This window comes from Alosa alosa, chromosome 6 (genome assembly GCF_017589495.1).
Source record: "Alosa alosa isolate M-15738 ecotype Scorff River chromosome 6, AALO_Geno_1.1, whole genome shotgun sequence".
NCBI classification, from domain to species: Eukaryota; Metazoa; Chordata; class Actinopteri; order Clupeiformes; family Clupeidae; genus Alosa; species Alosa alosa.
The window spans coordinates 7,861,243-7,886,957 of NC_063194.1; the positions used below are offsets into that span (position 1 = coordinate 7,861,243).

Sequence of the window (25,715 nt, forward strand, 5' to 3'; positions counted from 1 at the left end):
CAAAGGGACTTATAGCTACAGTTTATTTGTCCCCTTGTGTTTCCTACCACAGGGACCCATCATGGCCCGACCATGTGGGCTGGCACCAACTCGGGCTCAGTGTACGCATACGCGCTGGACGTTCCCCCGCAGGAGCGCTTCTCCGAGCAGAGCGTGGAGGCCCTGCTGGGCAAGGAGATCCAGCTGATGCACCGGGCGCCCGTGGTCTCCATCGCCGTGCTGGACGGCCGAGGGAACCCACTGCCCGAGCCCTACGAGGTCTCCAGGGACCTGGCCAAGGCCCCGGACATGCAGGGCAGTCACTCCGTGCTTATCGCCTCAGAGGAACAGTTCAAGGTGAGCAAAGCCCTCATGGCCTTAGTGGCCAAGGTAATGCAGGTTAATCTAACACCCAGGCTACACCGGGTTGCAACTGAAATGCTCCGTTCATATAGTGTAAAAATAATTTTAGAAGACTGGTTTAATGTTTTCCAAACGTACTCGCCACGATCACGTCTGGTGTAGCCAGTTCCATTGATTATAGTGGAAGCTAATTGTTGCAGCAGACGCAACGCGAGCGGAACATTTCAGTTATGTGCCTGGTGTAGCCTCCCTGTTAGTCAGTGTTCCTTTTTCAGATGTGTAAATTTGTGTGTGTGTGTGTAAGTAAATATTGGCTTTCCAAAGAACGTGTTGTTAGCAGACATTCTCCAGTCCGTATATCATAAATGAGCTGTTGCATTCCTGTCAGCTGGTATTCATTTACAGCGTCTGTAAACCTGGAACCTTTATTATTTAATTTGGCCCAGTGTTATTATTTGAAAAGGTTTAATTGCTATTTACTTATCAGTAATTATAGTTTAAAGTAGCGATGACGAAGTACATTGAAGGGATTTGTCTGCTGGTCCAATGTTTAATGTTTGAAAGTTGCAGTTCACATGTTTTGTTTTTGTGTGTCTGCCTAATGGCTTTCAGGTGTTCATGCTGCCCAAGGTGAGTGCCAAGACCAAGTTCAAGCTGACCGCACACGAGGGATGCCGAGTGAGGAAGGTGGCGCTGTCCAACTTCGCCAGCACAGCGTCGGACGACTACTCAGAGAATGGCCTGGTGTGCCTGACCAACCTGGGCGACATCCACGTGTTCAACGTGCCGGCGTTACGGCCGCAGGTGCGCTACGACTGCATCCGCAAGGAGGACATCAGCGGCATTGCCTCCTGTGTGTTCACCAAGACCGGCCAGGGTAAGGAGAGCTGCTCACTTGCGACAGCAATAACATTTAGTGTTTCATTCACTGCATTTGGACTGGTGCTGCCACTAATTGGCACCTGTACTCGTATTTGTAAAAGCATTAAGTGATACTTTACGGTCTGGCCTTTTTTCATGCAGATGTATGCATAACATGCAGTGTTTGCAAGGCATGTAAATTACAGTTTTGTCTGTGTGTGTTTAGGATTCTACCTGATCTCGCCCTCGGAGTATGAGCGTTTCTCATTGTCTGCACGCGTGATCACGGAACCTCTGTGTCAGGTGGAGGTGGACCGACCGCACGACCCCACCGCCCACAGGTAAAGGACTAGACCGTCCGCTCGGCCTCAACACCCAGTTGTAGTTACACAAGTGTGGGCTTGGCTGGGTGGAGGAGGGAGGGGGGCATAATGCCTTCAAATGTGTGTGGCTAATTATACCGTTAATGCCACTGGATGCAACCTGATGCAATTTCTCCCAAAGACTCAAGGATAATAGCTCACTATCAGGCTGTCAGTTAATTGCATGATGTTATTAGAACAGTGAAGCAAGTGCAGCGGAATGACTATGCTTGCTAGATAGCTAATGGTCTGTTTGTTCACGAATAGCAGGAGTTTGTGGATAGACTCTGCAATTACAGAAACATTTTAATGTCATCCAAAGTTGATTTACAAAGTCTTTCATTAAATAATAAATAAATATGACCATATTTTGATGTCAAAGTAAATTGTGTTAGGGTAAATCATTTTAATAAATTAATGTAATATTCATTAAGATGTTGCCACTGGTATTATGTGTGTGTGCTGTAGCAATAGGGTTTAATTTACTCTGGACAGTTTCTGAATGTTATGAAGAACATCTGCCCTGCTTCTTGTGTTATTTCTTTTTGGGTCTCTTTTTGGCCCTCTTAACCCTATGGTTTTTAACCACCAGTACTCCACAGTGGTGTGTAAAGCCATGACTCTCTCCGACTTCTTTCTTCTTTGGGTAATAATGTGGCTCGTCATTTGTGGGATATTTGCAGTGACAGCACAACAGCCCAACCTCACGCGAACGGCACTCATAAGAAGCAGACCACTGGAGAGCACAAGTCCGTAGCAGAGGCCGAAGGTACAGCTCACAGAATGAAGAAGGGGAAAAAAAAACGTTTTTCTTTCATTCCTTTTTTTTTTTCTTTCACTCTGCTCTCTTGTGATCTTGTGCATTAATCAATGAAAGCTGCCCGTGTGGTAACCATAGAAACGGCAAGGGAAATGGCTTTAAGACTACTATAAAACAGCCTCTTAAAATACCAGCAATTGGATATCATTTATTTTCTGGGTTAATGATGGGAAATTTGACCAAATAATATGGGCTATTTAGGGTTGTAATGTATTGTGTCTGTCGATGTGGTAAGTTATGTAACAGATACATTCGTGACTTTTAGAGGAAGAATGACCACTGTTTAATTACAATGGTTTTGGGAGTTATTGCCTAGTTTGAAAAGTGTAGATGTTGAAGTGTGATGTTTTTACTGGCTTTTTTGTGACCCTACATGTGTGTGTATGTATGTATGTATATATACACACACACTCTCTCTCTCTCTCTCTCTCTCTCTCTCTCTCTCTCTCTCTCTCTCTCTCTCTCTCTCTCTCTCTCTCTCTCTCTCTCTCTCTCTCTCTCTCTCTCTCTCTCTCTCTCTCTCTCTCTCTCTCTCTCTCCTTCAGGTATGGTCGATGAACTGCAGAATGCTCTACACTCGACAACGTTGGATTCCCCCAACAGCAGTGCTGACATCACCCTCGACACCACCGGAGAACTCACTGTGGAGGATGTGAAGGACTTCCTTGTGTAAGGCCTCCTCTCAGTTAAGGGCTCCCGATTGGTTGGTTTCACCTTGGCAAGCTTTCTTCTAGGTTTTTTTTTTTTTTTTTTTTTTAACTTGTTTATGCTTGTCGTAGGACCGTGGACGAGGCCGAGAACAACCGGAGAAATATCACCGAGGAGGACGCCCGGCTTCCTGGAATCCTCATCAACTGAGCGGCGAGGGAGGGAGGGAGGGAGGGAAGCCCTTGGTGAGTCTCAGACCCCCAGACCTGACCAGCTGAAGGCCACTCGGCCTGAGCTGGTCTGGCCATCCATGGCTGGCTCTCTCAGGGCTCCCACAGGCCTACGGAAGCATTGGAAGTTTTTTATTTTTTTAATTCGAGAAGCATAAACCAAAGCCTTTCAACGTTTTTGTAAATGGACATAAACATACCATGAGTTGTTGAAAGTGCTTGAATGAATATATATTTTGTGTGTCAAGATCCATGATTTCACATAGTCTACCATCACCATCAGTCTGCTACAGCTGTACTGCCTTTAGCAGTTAGTGCCAAGCCTTAGCCATTAAGATTCCTTCTGAGGTGGGTGTATGTCTGGATGTGAGAGTCTGGAAGCTAGCTCCTCTGTGGACAGACGTCAGGGCTGGGGGATGGGAGGAGAGGAGGGGGCTGCTGAGGTGCAGGCAAAGCTTGGCTGTGAGATTTTAGAAAGATGGTGATGACTCGGTCAGGAAACTCCCTCGGAGCCGAGGAATCGGGGTGATTCATGTGAAAATGTAGACATTAGTGTGTGGCTTGCTGGTTTTGCGTGTGTGGAGGAGGTTGGAGGTTGGTGTTTTTGTTATGAGGGCCAGCTCTCTCTCTCTCTCACGCAGAATGTGTGGAGGACTATTAGAGGTTGTTTTTCTTATTTTCCTTTCCTTCCTTCTTTTTCTTGGTTATGTTTTTTTGTTTTCCTACTTCCTTACTATAAAATACAAAATCTAGGCTCCATTTAGAGGTGAGGGTGTCTCTCTGTCACACACACACACACACACTAGTCGTCTCTGTTGTACTTGTCAGAGGAGGTGGATTGTATAACTTCTAACGGACGCCTGACAAGGCCAGCATTCCAGTCTTGGCGTGTGGGGTGAGAGAAGGGCATCTGTGTCTGCTGTTCCGCCTCCTCACCTTTCCTTTATTCACCACCACTCTCCTACCTGCCCCTGTCTTTCATCACAAATCTCTGGTGTGTGTGTGTGTGTGTGTGTGCAACCGTGTGCATGTGTGCAACCGTGTGCATGTGTGCAACCGTGTGCATGTGTGCTTGCCTGAACATCTAAACTCTGGATGGAGAAATCTTGGAGGTTTTTTGTTTCTTCTGTGGCTGTAATTTTCTGATGAGTTCCCCCTGGTGGCCTGATATTGTAATTACCTGCACATTTATTAGCATCGTTTTGAGGTCAGCTTGACTCTTGTGTAATTTCAGACAGGCGCCTGTAATGATGTAATCTGTGTTATAAAGCCCCAAATTAAGATTTAATGAAGACTCTTGTTTTGTAGGGATTATTTTTTGGGAGGGACCGACCTCGATGGAGTTTCCAGCAATATTCTGAATTGGAGCTTGTCTGAAGAAAAAAGAAGGAAAGAAAACCCGAAAGACTCCAAATCTGAAGTTGCACCAGATACGTGTCTACAAGGGAGCGTGAGAATGCAGATGGATGTCGCACCCTCCCTCGTGCCAAAACACTGTCCACCACCCCTCTCCCCCACTTCCCCCCCCAGCTTGTCTTTCCCCATCTCATCTCCCCTTAAAGCAAAAAGACTAAAAAACCACTACGTTACAGTTGGTCGAGACGTGACTGACTACACCAATAACTGCACAAGGATTAAAAAGCCCAGGTAACGGCGACTAGTCAGGAGGCCTGCACTGACCACCCATTCTGAATTTGATTCTTGTTTGCTTTTGAACATTCCTTCCTCCCGTGTAGCAGCGATCCCCCAAGCCTGTCTGCTCCCCCCTATGCTGTGCTTTCACAAGGAAATGAACTGTGGCCTGAATGAATTGTTTACCCTCAGCCATCTTGATAAGACAGCTCTCCGATGATTTTCTTTCTTTCTTTTTTTTTCATCTCTGTGGTAACTGCGATGGTGTCTGACCGCATTCGGACAGCCATCAGAGGGCTGTGGTTATGGACCCTGTGGGTTTGATCAAAATGGTTGAGTTCTTTTCTTTTTCTTTTTTATGTTTTCATATTACCATATTGCCATTGTAAAATAATTCTGGCAGTTAACTGTGAAATGTGTTGATGAAGGCGAGAGTGGTGCTTAGAATTGAGGAGGAAAACTTTGCTCCCATGTTTTGTAAGGTGAACTCTGCATTTGGAGGTGTAATGCTTGTGTCCACCTCTTTCAAGTACTCCCCCACCCCCCTCCCTCACGCCACAGTATTAACACCATATGAAGGAACTAATAATGAATGATGCAATATCCTATAGCGTTATTTTATATGGCTTATGAAATTGATATTTTATATTTTGTAGATATATCACTGGCATGTAGAGAACTAGGCATTTGTAACACTACGGTTTTATAAGGGGGTTTGTGTTTGTTTTGAAGGCAAATATGAAGGTATCAGTTCCACGGTGTTGTGGAGAGAAGTCTGTTGCCTGAGAGAGGAGAGTTTGTCGTGATTATATGGATTAGACCCAGTCAAATTTTGAGTAGTAAAAATGAAAAGGCTGCATTGTATAGGTAATCTTTTGACCTTTTATACTGTTGTTATTATTTGATACAACTATTCCACATCAGTGTTTTCTTCTAGGATAACAAAAAGGAAATGTTTAAATGATTTTATGGCATTTAAGGGTGGAAACTGTATCTAGTTGACCACTAGATGGTAAAGATACCCATCATGGGGACTTGTATTGTTCAGCGAGGTACAAGCTTTTAAATGGTCACAACCGGTAGATGAAGGATTCTAAATCTCATTATTTCTGTTATCTAAGATTACATGAAATGTTGAAAGGGACCTCACTAATGTAACTGTTTCATTAGTCTTTTGTGTTGTGTACATGTTTATTTTGGCCTTGATTTATAAAAATTAACATTTACACATGTAAGATGGCATATCTATCCTGTGAAATTCCATTTTGTTTCTTTTTTGTAGAGTTTTAATTTGAGACCTAGTGATGCTAATACAGAATCTTGAATGTTTAATAAAGTATTTACTCTCTAAAACTACTGGCTCATTTTATTAGTCATCCAGTAAAGCTGTGACCTTAATGTCTCATGTCTGTGACTTAAGTATCTGAGTGTTATTTCTGTCCTGATTTTTGTTCATTTTGATCTTGTTAACATGAGTTGTTTTTATTTCTCGGAAGACTGAGACTGAAACATCTAATTTGGAGCAAAGCATTTGTCAGTAGTGGTCACTTCCAAGCGGTGAGTCAGGCCTCGGAATGACTAGGATCTGAGGGCTCTCAGACAAAACTTAATATGGAAGTTAAATGTGTTGGTCACTACAACCTTCAGCTTTTTCAGCAGCCTCTAAACTTGGACTAGATTTATATTTCCAGTTTAGTTGACAAGCCCTAACCACCCCAGGGGAAATTGTCAATTAACTATAGTGATTATCATTACCATGCTAAAACCTTAAATAAGAAAAGATAATCCAACCCATTTATTCATAAGTATCTAGTGACTGCTGAATGAACCATGGAAAGCTTAAAGGCTAGTGATACGGACACTTTTATCTAAGCAACAGGGGACTACTGCTAGGGAATGCTGCTGAGCTTTGAGCTCTCCAAAGAACACAGACAAACCAGTATATTTGTTATGTTTTGTTTTAATAGTAAAAAGTCAACAGTGATACTTATGTACAAATATTTATTTCTGAATGTTTACTTTTATATATATTTTTGTGAACACTAATGATCAGGACTCAGCAGTGGCAGACAGAAGACTAGAATCTGATGCACTGATCACATAACGACTTCAGCTCATTATTGAATCATGTCTGTATCATCTTCATCCTCTTCGTCGTCATCATCATCATCAAAGTAGCGATCCTCTGCATCCCGACTCACTATGTCCAAGTTGTCATAATCTGGGTTGTCATCCACCTCACTGAAATGGGTGAAATGAAAATTAAATCTGAGAAATGTGAAATTAAATAAAATCTGGTTAAATGAATAATTTTCTAGTAAGTCAATTTAATTTATATAGAACACTTAAGACCAAAGTGCTTCACAAAATAACATAAAACAAGAAAATAAATCAAATATACATGCAGTGTTGAAAAAGATATGACAATAATACTGTCCTCCCAAACCCAACCTCAGGATCAGCATTTGCCAAATGGTAGACGGACAAAGTGTGTCCTAAACCTGTATTTAAAAGCAGTTAGGGTTCATGTTTTTCTGAGGTTCATTGGAAGAGTATTCCAAAGTTCAACTATCACGGCAAATGTGCTCTCTCCTCTCTCATAGGTAATTGGAGATGCCGTAAAGAATCTCAATGTACAGAATGGAACCCTAACACCACCTCCTGCATAAGTGAAGCAGACACCTGCCTGTAGTTGAAGTCTTTGTCTTTGCCATCCAGGAAGCGTTGCTGCATCTGGCTGACAAACTCCTCCTTGAGGAGGGCCTTCTCCTGAGCGTTAGGCTCCCAATCCTGCTCTCCATGTCGGCCATGTCCTGTCAAGAACCAAAATTTAAATGTGACTTTGTATATTATTGTTGTTCCTGACTAAAAAGTGTTTTTTTTTCTCTAAGTTTCTAGATAACCATCAAAAAACACTTTCTTGGTTAGGCTTTCATCCTCAAGAATGCTATATGGAGTTGCATTCTGTGTCGAACAAAATGCACAGACAAAAATTACACACAAGGGTCAATAGTCTAATGGCTTTTTACTAAAACCAAAGCCCCTACACTCTCTCTCTCTCTGTCACACACACACACACACATTTGCTTCAGCTGCTTTAAATCTCCTCACCATCCTCTTCCTCCTCATCATCTTCCTCCTGTGCACAGTCCTCCTCCTCCTGCTGCTCTTGCAGACGGCCCTGCAGGACCCGTTCCTGGTAGGAGTCGATGAGCAGGTCGGCCAGGCCTCCGGGTCCCCTCTGCATTGCATCCTGGGAGCGCTGAAAGATCTCCTCCTCACTCAGATACTGGCCGATATACTGCTCATACAGCAGCGGTTCCCGAATGCGCATCTGCTCCTCGCTAAAATATTGACCTTCTGTATTTGACAAAGGAAGAAATGCACAACAGTGTTTTATGAATGACTTGTCCAACTGGTTGATAAATCAGTTTCACATTAAATTAGGTGACAAAATAACATCAAAAATGAACGTTTTTCTCAAATGTTTCTTTTTGTCTTGTTTTGTTCTGTCCAACCTCATCAACTGTGAAGCACTAAATGGGCCAACTCTGTTTTTAAATGTGCTATAAAATAAAGTGACACGACCTTTAAAGTTTACTTTTGGGCTACAATTAAAATGACATAAAAAAAGATAATGTTTGTTGGGATGACATACCTTTCTGTAATGCCCTTAGAGCTGCATACCGGTGATTGCGAACTCTAGTCCTGTTAGTTTGACTGCCTGCACGCCTCTGCACCTCTTTGAAGTAGTGCTGAGCCCTGAAGTCGCCGCTGACGTGAGAGAAGGCGTCCAGGTGTTCTGGTTTCAGATGTGCCTGGTAGCGCTCCAGGAAAACCAAGGGCTTGGTTTCATATAGCTCCAGCAAGATCTGTCCTCTCTCCTCCAGTGTCAGGTCAGGGTCCCCGATCTGCTGGCTTTTCACCGGACTGCCACTGACTGCTACAGCCTCTATCATGTCACTGAAACATGTGGGATGTTCGCACTTTGCAGGACTTTGTGCCTTGTTAGGTGATGGGCAGCCTTCATTCCCACTACTCGACCCTTTTGAATCAGAACGAGAGCAAGTGCTACTTTGATCTAATGTTAGTCCAGACTCACCACTACTTTTCTCGGCAGCTAAAGAACTTGATTCTGGTTCAATTTCTCCCCACATAGTTACTAGATTATGACGTTAACGTTAATGTTATGCTACCTTTAGCTACGCTAGCAGACAAAATCAGCCAGACAGCTCGCTCTTCGATATACCGACAGCTCGCATTACTGCTTCTTTTTGTGCTAACAATTTCTTTCCTCTCAAACACTCAGACTTCAAAGTTTATAGAAAAACATCACATGGACCATTTCAGAAAGCAAACATGCATTTGTCCGGAGGGAGAAGTGAGTGCTGGTGCGTTTGCTCCTCAGAACAGCTGGGTACGCCCTTGTTTATGTCCCCATAAGTTCAGTTCCAACGATTTTAAGTTCCGCGGGATCCCCGTCGTCGCCGCAACAAACCAATAAATAAAATGCGCATACACAGCTTGCGATATTAAAGTAGACTAGAATATACGAAATACGAGAAATAGCCCTACATTGACATCCTTCAATGTTGGAAAGATCACTATAACTTATTACACGGCTTCTTCCGACATCAACCAACGCTGAACAATGATGGCTGATGGCACGACTTCGTTTCTCTTTTCTTTTTAAAAATATAATAGGCTAATAATAATAATAATAATAATAATAATAATAATAATAGATTAACTAATTTTCTCTTTGCTAATGTGATCGTGTAGGCTACACTTGGTGTTTATTTCAGAGGACAAATTTGTATTATTTTGTCTTGGCAAAAGCCTAGAGGCAGGATGTGTTATAGTCTACCAGCAAGTGGCAGTATTGTTTAAGTCATGGTTGTCTTTGCATTTTGTATTTGTTCAAATTTACCATCTTTATATATAGCCTATATCCTATGCTATATTAGTGCTATATATAATTATGTATATAATACATAGGGTAATTGTCTGCAGTTTAGTCTTACCTCACAAAACATCTGTTTATCAGACATCTGTGCAGTCACAGCTTATAAAATAGTTAAACCAGTTATTATTAGTGAACCAAATATTTTGTGCACTTTTGGAATGACGATATATTACTTTTCATTTGAACCTTGATTGTTTGCTTTTGGTGATTATTTAATTTGTTAAAAGGCAGGACATGCTTGTGAAGTCACTTAGCTATGCCAGGTTTGCATAGAGAAAATCAGGCAGCATATAGGCCTAGGCCTACTTAGTCATACAACCCCAAATCAGAAAAAGTTGGGACATTGCTGATAATCTACAAATCCTGTAAACCCATATTAAGCTGCAAAAAGCACATAGACGGCATATCAAATGTTGAAAATAACAAATTTGACTGTTTCATGGAAAACATTTTTATATTTTTATATTTTTAATATTATGACAGCAACATGTTTTTAAAAAAGTTGGGACAGGGACTGTGCTGCTTCACCTCCAGCTGCTAGAGTTTTGAGAAAGAAATGTTGTCTCACTCTTGACCGATATAGGATTTCAGCTGCTCAACAGTCTGGGGTCTTCTTAATTATGTTTTTCATTCCGATGCACCCAATTTGACAGGTCTGGACAGCAGACAGGCCATTTTAGAATCTGCACTCTTCTTCTATGGAGCCATACTGTTTAAATGTGCAGAATTAATTCTAGCATCGCTTTCCTGTATTATTCAAGGTCTTCACTGAAAAAGACATTGTCTGAATAGCAGTATATGTTGCTCAAAACCTGTGTGTACATCATTCAAAATTGGCAGTATGCATCTCCACACCATCATAGATGCTGGGTATGCTGGGTATTGAACTAAGCACTATAACAAGTTGGATAAGTTGGATAGTAGTCCCTCTTCTCTTTAGCCCAGAGGAGTCCATGATTTCCAAAAAGAATTGCAAATTTTGATTGGTCTAACCACAGGACCGTTTTCCACTTTACCACAGTCCTTTTCAAATGAATTGATTTTCTTTACAGATCAGGTCTGCTGCCATCTGAGGTCCAAAAAACCACAGCCATCCAATATTGTTTTTCAGCTCTGTCCCTTGTTTGCATTTTCTCTGGATTCTCTGAATATTTTAATAATATTATTTACTGTAGAGGATCAAATCCCCAAATTCTTCGCAATTTCATGTTAAGAAGCATTATTCTTGCTGATGTTTGTCCTTCTTTATGCTTCTCTCATCTTCTCAAAAGAACTCTGAATCTCATTCATAGTGACCATTGGGTCCTTGTTACCTATCTGACCTTTGTCCTGGATTACAATTTGGCTGAGCGGCCAGATCTAGGAAGACTGTTAGTTGTTCTAAATTTTTTTCAGTTGAGAATAATGGAGGCTACCGTGCTCTTGGGCACTTTCAATGCTGCAGATTTTTTTTTTGTATCCTTGACCAGATTTGTCTTCACACAACCCTGTTGCGCAGGTCTACGGACAATTGTCTCGACCTTGTGGCTTGGTTTTCACTCTGACATACACCATCAACTGTGAGACCTTATATAAAGAGATGTCTACCTGTCCTAATAATGGCCAAAACACTCCAAACACCTGTTTTTTTGTGGAGTGTTGGAGTATTGTGTGTAGATTGATGAGAAAAAAAACCCAAATTGAAGCCATTTCAAGATGAGTCTGAAATATAACAAAATTTATAACTAAACCTGAAAGGGTCTGAATACTTTTCGGATGCACTGTATTGTTTCATCATTTGCCCCCACAGGTTTACCCAGAGTGATGAATGCCTCCACATCTTTAATTCTGAGAAAATATGTCTCTCTGTGATGCTCTTTTTGTGCCCAATCATGCTGCCAGTTACCCTAATTAGGCTAGTTGTGGTATACTCCTCCGTTTGTCGTCTTTATCTTTACACAACTTTTTCAAGTATTTTGTTACCCCCGTCTTGAAACGTGTTGCTATAAGTATAAGTACAAGTATATATACTCTTTTGATCCCGTGAGGGAGATTTGGTCTCTGCATTTAACCCAAAACATGAATTAGTGAAACACACATAGCACACAGTGAACTGAAGCACACACTAATCCCGGCACAGTGAGCTGCCTGCTACAACAGCGGCGCTCGGGGAGCAGTGAAGGGTTAGGTGCCTTGCTCAAGGGCACTTCAGCCATGGCCCACTGGTCAGGGCTCGAACCGGCAACACTCGAGTTACAAGTCCAGAGTGCTAACCAGTAGGCCACGGCTGCCCTATAGCATCAAATTCAAAATGGACATATATTTTCCATGAAATAGTCAAATTTGTTATTTTCAACATTTTATATGTTGTCTATGTCCTTTTTGTTGTTAAATATGAGTTTACGAGATTTGCAGATTATCACATTCTTTTTTATTTTTACAGCAGGCTACATTTGACCCTCCTCAAAATCTCATTCACAACAATGATTTTTTAAAGAAACATAATGCCAAATTACGTTTGTAGTAATTTTGGGGAAAATAAACACCAGGGCACGGTTTGAGGGTCCTAAAATAATATGGATGCAATTATTCCAACTGTTTTATTCTGTATTTTCTCCCCCAAACGTTCTTTTGCAATCAGTTTTGAGTTGTGAGTGCCCATGTACCAGCAATAACATAGTAGTAGTTATAGAAAGGAGAAAGAAAGACTATGGACACAGATACTTTTTCCAATAAAATTATTTCTCTTCAGTTGACAGGGTATATCTTTCAGGTCAATATTTCATTACACAATAAAAGTGACAATACAATGTAAAAAATACCATTGTAGAACCTTTCAAATACCACCCCAGTACTGCATCATCTGGTCTGTATTCATCAAAATGAAATTATTGCAGACAGTTCGCTTGACAACAAGAAAAAGAACACATCTTCTTCTATAAAATGCTTAGGGAAATGCTGATTATACGTATATTCAAGGGTTAAGGACACCAGGCTGCTCAAGGGTAAAACTCGGAGTCCAAAAACAGCTGTAGTATCATAAAGCCCAAAAAAGTGAGAGTTAAAACACTTCACGTTCCTCACCCCTGCAAATTTCAAATTTCATCTAAAAATCCATCCCTGCTTCTAGGAAATAAACCACAAAAAACCTGGTTGGGCTCACCTGTGTTTTTCCCAAAGGATACCTTCCTCTTCGGGTTGGATTGTCACAAGTGAAGGGAATTACACTTTTAGTTTAGGCTGCTAAGAGTCAATCATCTGATCAATAGATTTGGTATCCCTTATGGCAAACACAGTTGAACCAACCATGTTTTTTTTTTCAATGACTGTCTCCCCCTTTTGTAAATATTGATTACCATAAACTATTGTATAAGACAATAAATAAGTGGGTTTCAGTACTACAAAGAGGAATATCTAGTCATCACAGCCCAGTGCAATTAGGTAGTCAATTCTACAAATGAGAACATTTGCAAATTGCAATATCAAAAAACCTCAAAAAACATCCAGCTGTTTTTTATTTTTTTTTAGACATTTTCATAGAGCATGCATTTTTTTTAAACTTCATTTTTTTGAGGATTCAAAAATTGTAGGGTATGAATATATGACTACAGTTCATGAGCTGCATTGACTATTTGAACTAGCAAACTGGGTTTGATTGAGTGATGAGTAAATGCATTGTGGTTTCTCACTACTGACAGCTGAGGTGAAGGGTAATTTACGGAGAAATGATTAAAAAAATCAATGTGCGACTTCCCTGCACTCATGAGCGGAAATCAATATCAAAAGTAATTGCATGGTTAAGCTATACACAAATGAAGCCCACCTCTCTCATTCACCCGAGCTAATATACACACCACCCAAACTGGTGGAAAAAAAACAACTTGCTTGAAGCTGAGGAAAGACACAAACCTAACGACCAATCCAAAACCTGAAAGGTCTAATAGGACAGACTTGTGACAGTCAGCTTGTCACCAAAAGCTTCAATCGATTTTTAAACCAATCATCCTTTTTCAATAAATACAACAGCTTCTTCCTGTTATTTTACAGGGTACAAAGTTATAAAACATCGTAAGGAGAAAGAGGACAAAATGAATCTTGCAAAGTTATCACAACATTTGTTTAGTTTTTAAGTTTGTCCTTCGCATGCATGCCCCAGGAGAGTGTTGCATGAGTCACAAGAACTCCTTTGGAAATACCATAATGAGTGAATGAATACAGTGAGACGTGGATGTCTTTCATTCCACTTTGAGATGAACCTGAGCATATGGCAAAGGGCTGTGTCCGTGACACGCAAACCAATGGACGTATGTGTGTATGTGTGGGTGCACGTGCAGGCATGTGTGTGTGTGTGGTCTGTCTATATATATATATATATATATATATATATATATATATATATATATATATATATATATTTATGTGTATGTGTGTATGTGTGTATATATATATATATATATATATATATATGTGTGTGTGTGTGTGTGTGTGTGTGTGTGTGTGTGTGTGTGTCTGTCTGTGGTTATGGTGGTAAAACACAAGCAACCTAACAGGGCAGACTAACATAAACACACACAGTATATTGCACTCAGGCTACAGATTGTTGGTTGTAGTTTGGTTTTCGTCGGATCTACACTGACATTGTCGTTACCCCCACCTCCCAATAAAAAAATAAAAAGTATTTCAATATCAGTAGGTCTAAATTGCCTGGAATCAATCCCACTGCTATTTGACTTTCTTAAAAAAGAAATGTACATTCACAGGAGGACAACAAAAAGAACATCCAACTTGAAATTCAAATCGATATGTGCAAAAAACATTATAGATCTCTATAAAAATATGTGGATATGAATAGAGCTATTTTCATCATTGATACAATATTTCTTCTATTTAGACTGTAGGATGTACAGTACTGAATGTGTACAGCTCTTACTAGTATTCTTCTTCTATACTCTGCCTTTAACAGGAAAGAAAGGATGTAGCCAGGTCCATGACAAAAGTGGGCAAATGTGAATGAAGGCCTTTGCACACATATTTTTTGTCCGAAATTGTCACACGAATGAAAAAAAAAAATACAAGGCCATATTGTGTCAATCATGTTTACATCTTTAAACAAAAATAAAAATCAAACACAGGTTAGTGAACGAGGTTTCCTACTCCAGCCTTCTGTATTTAGTGACCAAAATTTGGGGATTTTAGTGTGCAAAGGCCTTAAGACGCAACAGTGTGTAAATGAAACTTGACAGGTATCCAGCGCTCAGATCAATGTGATTGAGGTCAGGACTAACATAAATGTCAGAGTTCCAGACGGAAACCTGAAATTGCATAACCCATGTCCAACACCTTGTACCACCGCACGCTTGTGTCAGGGTCAGGGCAAGAGCTGAACCTAAGCAATGCGGCCACCTTTCCTGGCTGGCTTTAGGATGACCGATGTCACGCCTGGGACAAACAATGCAACAAAGTTTTTGAACTTTGGCTACTGAAACCGAAAGGTCAATGTCTGGCCGTGCGGCGACCTCTCATCGAAGAATGTGCATTGAGTGACACGTCAGACAAAAAAAAAACATTTGGCTGGCACCCTCGTTTGTTTGTACGTTTTTTTTTATTCTTTTCGTCACAGAGCTGTCCTGTCAAAATCAGTGGACTCCTCAAATGGAGAGGGATGCGGAAGTGGGTTGGTGTCCAGCAGGGGGCTTGACAGGCCGTCTGTGCCCATGTCCATGTCTGTAAGGTCGGTCTGATCAAACATGATCTGCGGCAGGGCCTGGTACTCGCCACCACCACCACCCCCACCGAGGGCCTGGAGCTTGTCCTGTCTGCTCAGGAGAGGCTGGTTTTGAAGCACCTGATGCTCCAGAAGATCCACGGAGTCGCGTTGCGTCTGCAGTTGCGTCTGTTCGCTCGAGGCCGTCCGTCTGCGCAACAGCGTGCTGCTCTTAGACGCGCTGGCCTTACGCGGCGCAGGGCTGGCTTCGGCCTCCGGGAGGGCCTCCACAGAGATGCAGGGGGGACTCGTCTTTTTCTTCCGGGGGATGTGGAGGGACTGGCCACGCATGGGCGGGTGCCGGATCTCCGCCAGCGCCTGGTCGAACACCTCGTCGGCGTCTTCCATCGAGGGGCAGAACTCGATGGAGTGGCGTCGCAAGTCGTCCCCGCCGACGGCGGCGACGCCGCATGGCGGCGGCTTGTCCAGGAAGCCTTTGGTGTCCACGCTGAAGAACTTCTTCAGCTCCTTGTCCCTGTGGGCCGCCAAGCTGGCCGCGCTGCCACAGTTCTTGGCCAGCTGGAGGGAGGAGCCCACGGGGGCAGAGGCGTAGGGCGAGAGCGAGTGGCTGCGCGCCTCCTCGGCCCCCCCTGGCGCCACAACCGCCGCCGCTCCTCCGCCCGCCGACCACAGCTTGGCGCCGCTGTTGATGTAGCGCACCTCCTCGTCGGTGGGGTCGGTCGAGTCGAACATGGAGCCGCTGGGGCTGGTGCTGGTGCTGGTGTTGCTGCTGGCCAGGCTGGGCGCGTGCGGGTGCTGGTGCGACCGCTGGACACTGCGCTGGCCGTACGGGTCCTGCAGGGTGCGCACGGTGGGCGAGCGCGAGCGTGGCGGCAGCAGTGGCGAGGCCTGCGGGCTGCTGTTGCTCGGGTTGGGCACGTGCGGCACCGGGAGGTCGTACGGTCCGGCGGAGCCCTGTCTCTCCAGGCTCTCTCTGGCCTCGCTGCTCTGCACCTCAATAGAGTCATGCTTAATGGCCTCCTAGGAGGAAAAAATAAACATGTAAAACATGCAAATGTCAGTGTAATAAGCAGTTTCCATGTAACTATAGCAACATACAGAAAACAAACAGAACACTAAAGTCGGAAGCAGGAAAGCAAAAATAAGCTTAATTGTTAACATGCTAATAAAATGCTAAATGTTAATAGCTTAAATGTTATTCTATTGCTGGAAGTCGCTTTGGAAAAATGCCTCCACCAAATGAACAAAAAATGTAAAAGAAGAAAAAAAAGGAAAAACAGGTGTGAACATCCTTGCACCTGTCTGCGCAGAGACTTGAAGGGGGAGGGCTTGGGTGGGGGGATCCTGGGCAGGCCCTTGGAAAGCTGGGTCAGTGGGGTGATGCCTGGCACCTGGAGCAAGGAGTGGCCCTCACATGGCTGGGAGTGGACCGACGTAACGGAGCCTGGACACACACACAGGGACATAAGCACTGAGTCAGTGGTAGCACTCCAGTTTGATTTATTACCTTTACAAAGGCGTTTTTGTATTGTTTTGTTTTGTTGTTGTTGTTGTTGTTTATTGGAAATCTCGTATTGCCTTGTAGTAACCAATGTTATGCTGTTTCTGTAGAAAGAAACAAGTATCAGCTTGCTACTGGTTCAGAGTACTTACTGCAAATAAATCGATTTTAGTAAAACGCTCTGGATAAAAATGTCTGCTTGGGGGAACTCTGAAGAGGCTGTTACATTGTCTCTCTCCTGGCTATTCCCCTGTGTGAAAGTGTACCTGAGTGGACGTAGCCGTGGCCAGGCTCGTTCCCCTGGGTCGGGTATGGAGCACTGGCTGGCCTCACGGGGCGGAACATGTAGCTGTCGTTAGTCAGGGAGTGCATTCTGGCCACAGACAGTTTCCGCAGAGACAGTGGATTTTCTTCTGCACTTTGCAACACTTCATCCTGCAAAGCAGAGTGGAAGAAGTGCTCTGTTTACTCATTTATTCCCCAGGTGCACAGACAGACACACACACACACACACACTCACACAAAGGGAAAGAAACACCTAAACCTACACTCCTATACACTCACACTCAAACTCTCAATCTCTCTCTCTCTCTCTCTCTCTCTCTCTCTCTCTCAATCTCTCACACACTCACTCACACACACACACACACACACAAAGGAAAAGAAACACCTAAACCTACACTCCTATACACTCTCTCTCTCTCTCTCTCTCTCTCTCTCTCACACACACACTCACTCACACACACACAAAGGAAAAGAAACACCTAAACCTACACACCTACACCCAAATCCCCCACACACTCACATGCTCTCTCTGATACAAACGGGTTCAATGCGGCAGACTCATTCGTTGGCTCAGTAAAACTGACAAAGCAACGAGCCTCGCTGCCAGAGGACCTGATTCACAGAGCAGTGCTGCAGCACACACACACACACACGCACACACACACGCACATGCGCACACACACACACGCACGCACACACACGCACACACAGCACAATTTCTCCTTTGTCTGGAGTGTGGCGAGGCCGACAGTGCTCCCAATAAACACCGCCTGCACAGGAAACGGCGCCGTAATCGGTGTCCTACTTACGAGAGACAGCGTGCTGTCACATATGAGGTCTATTAATGCTCTCTACAACCAGATGTGCGCAGTCAAACACAGACCCATCATGTATCACAGAGTGTGTGTGTGTGTGTGTGTGTGTGTGTGTGTTTGTGTGTGGTAGGGGGGCTTCTTTGTTTACTTCTACTGTGCAAGCACATGTCCAGCATAATGTGTTATGATGAGAACCCCTACTCTCAATTAATTTCAAGCTGATGCAGAGGGCCTGTTTTAATGACTGCGCAGCCCTTGCGGGATGGACTTGGACTTGCATAAGCACGAAGGAGTGCTACGGCACACCGCGAGGCTCGGATAATTTGCACCGCACTTTGATCTTCATAATATCTGCTAACCCAAATTGAATCGGAAAACTTCAAACCCCGAGCAGCACCTCCGAGACTTTTGACTCTTTTGCCAAGACCTTGTAATTTGATACTGCGACACGCAAGCAGAATCTCGGACAGGGGAGTGTGTGTGCTTGTGTGGAGTGTGTTGAGGAGGGCAAGCTTATCCCCCGGGGAGTGTTGTGGCTACTAGCGTCCAAGCCTGCCTAATAGCCACACACAGCTGGCCGACAGGCACGTAATCAACCGATATTGGCTTATGCATGATTGATAAAATGTGTCTGGAAGATGTCCACATTTGCTTTTACAAGATCACTGTAGACACATTTATCACCAGAACGTGACCCCTGGGGTCTAGTTGTGCTGAGCCCATGAGCTGCATACTGTTATTGGATCTAAATGCAATAGGCCGATTGCCTGATTCAAATCTGGACAAAACAAACACACAACACACACAGCTAGTTCATACCTGGCTACAGCTTTTTTGCATTGTTCTGCGATGGCACTATACATAATTAAGATGATGGTTGGGGCCAAGGGGCCACCATCCCCAAATTGTGAAGCTTGCATATTGAAACCAAGAGTGAAGGAAATGAATAGTTCAGGCACAATGAGTAGAGGTATGGGAAAAGGACCCACTGAACCTGATCATTATCATTATCATTATCATAGTCATTCACAGCGCTTGTATCTGGAAGATGTCCACATTTGCTTTTATAAGATCGGTGTAGGCAAATTCATCAGAACGTGATTTCTGGGACCTAGTTATCCTGAGGTCATGTGGGGCGTGGGTTGTTGATTATGAGTATTTTGTTTACTAAGCATGATTTTTCATTTTACGCTCTCTAATTAGCGTAATAATATAGGCTTCTATTAGCAAGACTACAAGTGAATACATTGCAGTTAGAACAAACCTGAAGCTTTCCCTGCACATACACACTGAATTACATATCACTTCATCTGTGCTGACAGATTTTGCAAGGGTGGTTACCTGCCCAGGTGAGTCGGGCGTGGGCCCCACGTAAATGCCCCTGCCGTCGCCGCCCATGAAGCTGGTGGTGGACACGTGACTCAGGCGCCGCTCCATCTCCATCTCCTCCTCGATCTCGGCGTCCATCCTGGCTTCCTCCTTCGCCTCCTTGTTGCTCTCCTCCAGGTGCTTCATGAGCACGGCCACCACCACGTTGACCAGTACGAACTGGGCCATCAGCACGAATGTCACAAAGTAGATGGGCGACACCCAGGACAGGTAGCTCAGGCAGTGCTTGTCCTCTTTTGTGCACTCCCTTAGAGTGTCCTGCCCAGCGGACGAACAGAGAGAGGCACGGGTCAGTAAGCTCGATGGTGTTTTGTGCCCCCAATATCGTCTTCCAGGCAGCGCTGCCACCGTCGACTTAAAGGCACCTTATCCTAAACCTAAACATAACCCTAACCCTAACATTAACCCATGACTAACCATAGCGCCTTCCAGGCAGCGCTGCCTTGAAGACAACGTTGTGGACATAAAACACCAAGAAACGGTCAGTAAGGATGAGAGGTCAGGACATCTACGGACAGTCAAGGTCAGTTTCCATTACCCAGATTAAGCCGAATTCCGCGCAAAACTGTCACATCCATAACGGCAACACAATGCCATGGTATTTAGTTGCCGTTATGGATGTGACAGTTTTTTGCGTGGAATTGCCCTGTAGTCCAGAACTAGTTTTAATCCATGTACAGAAAATGGTCCTAAGTGTCAGTACAGACAGTTTGGTAGGGGTGTCTGAATATTTCAAGAAAGCAATAACTGATATTGTGTTCATATAATAATACAAATATGATGATATTGTAAATAATCCATTCATCTGGTTGCATTTTCCCTGTCCGTTAAAGGAACATTTTTTACATAGATCTCTGTTTCTTGAGATCACCAAGTACTGTCAGTACCAACAAAACACAGCTACAATGTTACACTCTGGGGGCATGAATATGGAGGCTCATGAATATGCACCCAGAGTGCAACACTGTAGCTGCCTGGCAGCTCTAGCTGTCGGCTCCTGCAACTCCAGCTAGGTAGATGCAATTGTTTTAGTTTTTTTCCACACCAACAGTACATGGTGACTGCCTGCATTATAATTATCATTTTGTTCAAAACTTCAACAGATATCGCAATAATATAATTATTGTATATTCTTTTTGCCGCAATAATCGTGTACTGAAAATCTGATATTGTAATAGCCATAAACTAAGTGAAATGTACATAAAGGCATGACCTAAAACCAAATAATGCATTTAAATCCTCCTGAGAAACACTCATATGATTTGTATAAATGCATGCATATAGACCATCATGAATTCTTTAGGCATTAAAATAAAGTTCAAAACACAAATTTGTCTTCGGGCAGGAGCAGAATTACCTTCATGATGCCATTCCAATTGTCCCCCGTGGACACCCTGAAGAGAGTCAGGAAGGCCATGCCAAAGTTGTCGAACGTGGCGTGTCTGCTCAGGCCTTCGCACGGGTTCTCATCGGTGCATTCTGGAACATAAAGCATCATAATGAAACGCCTTGTGAAAACAATTAGTCATTCAACTGCAGTCGAATGGATCGGATGCTCATCACGTCAGCATCATTATTGAATAAGGAGACAGGCATCAAATGCCACAAAACAAGCATTTAATTCTCCACAACAGAGGAGAGTGTAAGCAGGAGTGGGGCTGGATGCTTGGTGATGAGAATCATGGTGATTAGCATTGATTCTGGTTCTGGGTAGAGAATCAAGGGATTAATCAAAGTTAGCCTGCCCTTCAGAAACAGAAGCTTAATCCTGTCATTTCAACCGATGGTGCCAAGCCTTAAAGGAGGGATAGAGAGTAGCCTACACACAGAGGAGCCTGATCAAGCCTCAGGGGTGGCCACACACACACACACACACACACACACACACACACACACACATACAATTCATCCCTCTCTGCTTTCTTTTCCTCTCTCTCTTTTCTTCTCTCTCTCTCACACACAACACACACTCTCTCTCTATTTCTCTCTCTATCTCTCTCTTTCTCACACACACACACACACACACACACACAGAGAGAGAGAAAGCCTCTATCAGTGGGGATACACTTGGTCAATTCTCCAGATGATTGCCTGAGCTCTTTCTTTGCTTCCTTCCTCTGAAAAGCTGCAATGGCTGCTGAGAGAAGAGAAGAGGAGAGGAGAGGAGAGGAGAGGAGAGGAGAGGAGAGGAGAGGAGAGGAGAGGAGAGGAGAGGAGAGGAGAGGAGAGAAGAGAAAGCGTTGCTCTGCTTGCAGTGGCTTGTGTCTATCTGAAACAACTGGCCTTTGAGCTCCAGCAAGTTCAAGATGGCAACACCATCTCCCTGCTTTAAACCAGGGGAAATAAGAGAACTGAGCCACTGCTGCTAGGAAAAGCACTGAGCAGCGCTGGGCTGAGTGTGCGTGATCAGGGGGAAAGGGGAGGTGGGGAGGATGGGGCGGGATGGGAGTGCGGAACTGACCCAGTTTCCCGAACAGCTCCACTCCGAGCGCCGCATAAATGAAGAAGAGCAGCATGAACAGCAAGCCCAGATTCCCCACCTACGAGAATAAGAGAGAGAGAGAAAGGAGTTAGTTAGTATATTGAGCTATCAATCATGAGGATGTGCAAGTACACACTACACACACACACACACACACACACACACACACACACACATACACATGCACACATAGACATAGACACATAGATGCACTGAGGTGTACAGAATAATAATCAAGGAAAGCTGATAATAAAAGATACATTATCATATTTCTTTCTCTCTCTCTCCTCTATCTCTCTCTCTCCCTCTCTCTAACACACACACAACAAAGCATTCTTGCTCATACAGATACAATGGATCTAGACCTAGATCTTATAGCATGTAGCATGTAGCATGTATGGGTTTAAATTAAGACACACACACACACACACACACACACACACACACACATACACAGGTGGATATACCTGAGGTAAAGCCTGCATCACAGTATCCAGCAGAGCCCGCATGCCTGTGGCCATCTTTAACAACTTCAGCACTGTGGGAACACAAGTCCAGAACAATGGGTCACATTTGAGCACCATTTCATCATATCAGTCTCAGTCTGCCCACTCTTAAAGGGACACCAGGCAACGTTTTCGTGTTAATTAATCATCTTCGTAAGTCGGTATATGGTTAAATGACTCATTACGGGGCGAATGAAGGCTCTCTTGCCTGCCCCTACTGCCTGTAGGAAGAATATTCTATTTGCAAGTTCGGTGTATCCTACCCGCCGACCGAAGCAGGATCAGTTTACAGCACAGAGGCAGGCTAACGAAACGCTAGAGATTGTTGCAAACATGTGTATAATGGCAGAGCCGACGTAGAAGCAGCGAAAACCCTTGACGGAAGATGCAAAGAAAAAGGAAAAGAGCTTCAGACCGAGCGAGGGGGAGTTTCGTAGAGAAAAAGCATCAGGCTTGCCTGGTGTCCCTTTAAGATCGCCTGCTCATCCATTCACAATGGATGCTGTGCTTTACAGCAATGATGTTGCCTCCTCTTTTTTTCATATGCTCAAACTGAAAGTTTTAGATAATTCAACTACTTCTGCACCATTACTAGCCCAGAAATCTAGACGCACCCTAGCGGCAGCAAATGTAATTTGCAGCCAGGGTAGTCTACAGTAGCAACTTTCCGTTGGCTTGCGAGCTGGAAAAATGAAACTTCGATCAGGCATATCACATCATGTATAGAGTCAGTGGGCGGGCTTAACATAATGATGGCAGAGTTGTGACGGTTCCCTGCTACTTGGAAACAAAGAAGATGGATGCTGCTGCTGGCCAACAGCGTGACACGAGTTAAGCTTTTTTTAAGTTGGCAAAAGTTTGATCAACTAGGCAACTAGCTCCACTGGTGGGAAAATGCATGGGACTCATGAGTAGCACTATTCTATTGCATGCAGAGGGGATTTGAAAGACAACCGTTTATCCCGCCCCTCGGATTGAGCACTGCGAATGGTGAGTTTCCAGACCCTATATCTTGATGTGGGTCTGGCTTGTCAGGCTACTGTACCATTAAACATAGCAAACTGGAAAGATTACAACATACAGAGCTCAGTCACATCTGTGAGAAAATCCAGAAAACTAGAACCTGTGATGTTTGTAGAATGCTGGCTGTAGTATATTAACATGCAACCAGAGAGGGTTAAAGCGGAGCTTTATCAAGGATTTTTGATGCAGCATTGTATGTTAATAAGGGCAGTCTACCTACAGGAGCTAAAGGCAGATACATAAGACCAAGAACCAGGAAATACCAAAGAAAGTCAGGTTTATGACTTGATCAAATCAGAACAAGAAACTCCATCGCTACCTTTTTCTAGCCGGTGCCTGGCGTGTATGTGTGCAATAAAGCAATTTGTTACACTCGTTACTTCCTGACACTGAGGCCGTCGGCCCGCCGGCCCAAAGTTGCAAGGGTGGTGTTTCCCCTCACAGGCGCTAGGGTAAAGTGAGACAGCCACCATTCAACCCGAAAAAAGTCATATAACCATTCCAATGACTCCGAAGCTGTTAAGTTAAGGTAAATTAAGCTAAAAAACCTGCATAGTTCCCCTTTAATTACATAAATATAATCAACAAAGGCAATTCAGCCAAGCCAGAAAACTCAGCCTCATCAATAACCCAGAACATTCTCTGGCTTTTTTACACAGACCTCTTTCACATACACTGTTTCATGCAAAACAAAACCACGGTGGAACCGTGCCATCTCAACATATCACCCCTACGCAATCAACACCTCAGGTTCCCAATTACTCCTCCATTGTGTTCAAAGAGGCGAGCCAATTCAATCTGCACAGAGTGAGAGTGAGGCACCCGCAGACACTTTCACTGTTTATTTCCCCCCATAAACTTTTATGCTCCTGATACTACACGCTGTCCTGCGCTGGTGACGACACCACCCAGGGCCTGATGCCACTGTCAATATTATAACTTCTATGTTGTATTGTCTTTATAATGATTGTAATGCTAGAGAGACTTCATCAGCTGAAACTAAGTTTCTTGTGTGTACTACTAATTCACTTGGCCAAATAAAGCAGATTCTGAGGTGTGATTGTGATGGAAGCATGTGGTGTCGGTGAGTTGGTGGGGGTGTGTGTGTGTGTGGGGCGGCGTGCCGTTACCTCTGGCGATCCTCAGGACCCTCATGATGCGTATGATGGTGGGGTTGATAGGAAGGGCAGCGCTCATGTTGATCTCCTCGAGTGTGATCCCCACTATGGACAGAAGCACGATGGCCAAGTCCAGCTGATTCCATCTATCAGGGTGGCAATAAAAAATGTGTTTACATGTGCAACATACACATGTCAGATTACTACATACATTTATGCAAGCTTTTCCCAACTAAGCATGTAAACATTTAGCCATAACAAAGTGTGTGTTTGTGTTTGTGTGTGTGTGTGTGTGTGTGTGTGTGTGCGCACGTGTAATTACATTGATGAAGGAGTGCATGCTAAATTAATCCTAGTTAATGGCTAATTGAATGTGTCTGGTTCCTAAATGTCTACAACATTCAAATATGACTGTGTTAGTGATGAAAGTGTAGTGATGAGAATCTGGGTATCAAATCTCATCTAATTTAATTCTATCTTTCCTAATTGAAACTAATGTTTTAGTCAAATCCAGGGTCGCCATGATTCACAGTTAAACATAGAACAATTTAATGCATTATGCACAACTGAGCCAGAGATCATTAAACTGTGCTGTCACATTCATTAATAATACAATTGTCTAGAACTGGAAACGCAGAGACTGGGGACTAATGCTTTGACATGACACATGTATGTGTTAAGATATTATCATATTATATAAGATATTAAAGCTAACTTAAAATTTAAATTTGTCTGAGGCAAAAAGCTCTTCACTCTGCTGTAACTGTCCATGCTAGCAGGCATATAATTCTGAACATTTTCATACATTTTCAATTATATGTAATTCCCCTAATACATGGATCTTGTGTTGTTTCTAATAACTGAACACACATAATCTTGTCTTAATAAAGTGTTTGTTTATGTTCAACTAATTTGATCGGTAACACTTTACTTGAAGGTATCTACATAAGAGTGACATGACACTGTCATGACACATGAACCCTAATCCTAACCCTAAACCTAACTTGTCATGACAAAAACCGAATGGCAGA

At 43.4% G+C, this 25,715-nt stretch overlaps 3 protein-coding genes across 3 annotated transcripts in view; 1 reads left to right on the top strand and 2 right to left on the bottom strand.

Moving 5' to 3' along the window:
• The window catches only part of llgl1 (LLGL scribble cell polarity complex component 1), a 36,456-nt gene extending 30,208 nt beyond the window's left edge, over positions 1 to 6,248 (top strand). Inside the window, exons 17-23 of the mRNA XM_048245677.1 lie at positions 53 to 336; positions 955 to 1,219; positions 1,430 to 1,544; positions 2,249 to 2,334; positions 2,931 to 3,054; positions 3,165 to 3,278; positions 4,572 to 6,248. Coding sequence (XP_048101634.1) covers positions 53 to 336; positions 955 to 1,219; positions 1,430 to 1,544; positions 2,249 to 2,334; positions 2,931 to 3,054; positions 3,165 to 3,243 — 953 coding nt within the window. The 3' untranslated portion in view covers positions 3,244 to 3,278; positions 4,572 to 6,248. The remainder of the gene's footprint in view (positions 1 to 52; positions 337 to 954; positions 1,220 to 1,429; positions 1,545 to 2,248; positions 2,335 to 2,930; positions 3,055 to 3,164; positions 3,279 to 4,571) is intronic.
• Positions 6,249 to 6,839: 591 nt separating this feature from the next.
• ccdc97 (coiled-coil domain containing 97) lies at positions 6,840 to 9,331 on the bottom strand. The gene is made up of 4 exons (XM_048245679.1): positions 8,554 to 9,331; positions 8,007 to 8,255; positions 7,582 to 7,708; positions 6,840 to 7,136 (listed from the first exon to the last, which is right to left on the bottom strand). The coding sequence occupies exons 1-4, from the start codon at positions 9,050 to 9,052 to the stop codon at positions 7,013 to 7,015; spliced, it is 999 nt and encodes a 332-aa protein (XP_048101636.1). The 5' UTR covers positions 9,053 to 9,331; the 3' UTR covers positions 6,840 to 7,012.
• Positions 9,332 to 14,282: 4,951 nt separating this feature from the next.
• cacna1ha (calcium channel, voltage-dependent, T type, alpha 1H subunit a) overlaps positions 14,283 to 25,715 on the bottom strand; it is a 102,503-nt gene continuing 91,070 nt past the window's right edge. Inside the window, exons 28-35 of the mRNA XM_048244965.1 lie at positions 24,697 to 24,830; positions 22,505 to 22,575; positions 22,017 to 22,095; positions 20,913 to 21,034; positions 19,508 to 19,813; positions 17,333 to 17,501; positions 16,864 to 17,009; positions 14,283 to 16,585 (exon numbers count right to left, since the gene is read on the bottom strand). Of these exons, the coding sequence (XP_048100922.1) occupies positions 15,455 to 16,585; positions 16,864 to 17,009; positions 17,333 to 17,501; positions 19,508 to 19,813; positions 20,913 to 21,034; positions 22,017 to 22,095; positions 22,505 to 22,575; positions 24,697 to 24,830 (2,158 nt within the window). The 3' untranslated portion in view covers positions 14,283 to 15,454. The remainder of the gene's footprint in view (positions 16,586 to 16,863; positions 17,010 to 17,332; positions 17,502 to 19,507; positions 19,814 to 20,912; positions 21,035 to 22,016; positions 22,096 to 22,504; positions 22,576 to 24,696; positions 24,831 to 25,715) is intronic.

Bases quoted from the DNA above. Each gene is read 5' to 3' on its own strand.
- ccdc97 (XM_048245679.1), bottom strand. From the start codon at position 9,052: ATGTGGGGAGAAATTGAACCAGAATCAAGTTCTTTAGCTGCCGAGAAA. The intron at 8,256-8,553 runs GTATGTCATCCC...TGTCAAATACAG, and splicing joins TCTAAGGGCATTACAGAAAG to AAGGTCAATATTTTAGCGAG. The intron at 7,137-7,581 runs GCAGGTGTCTGC...CACCCATTTCAG, and splicing joins GACAAAGACTTCAACTACAG to TGAGGTGGATGACAACCCAG.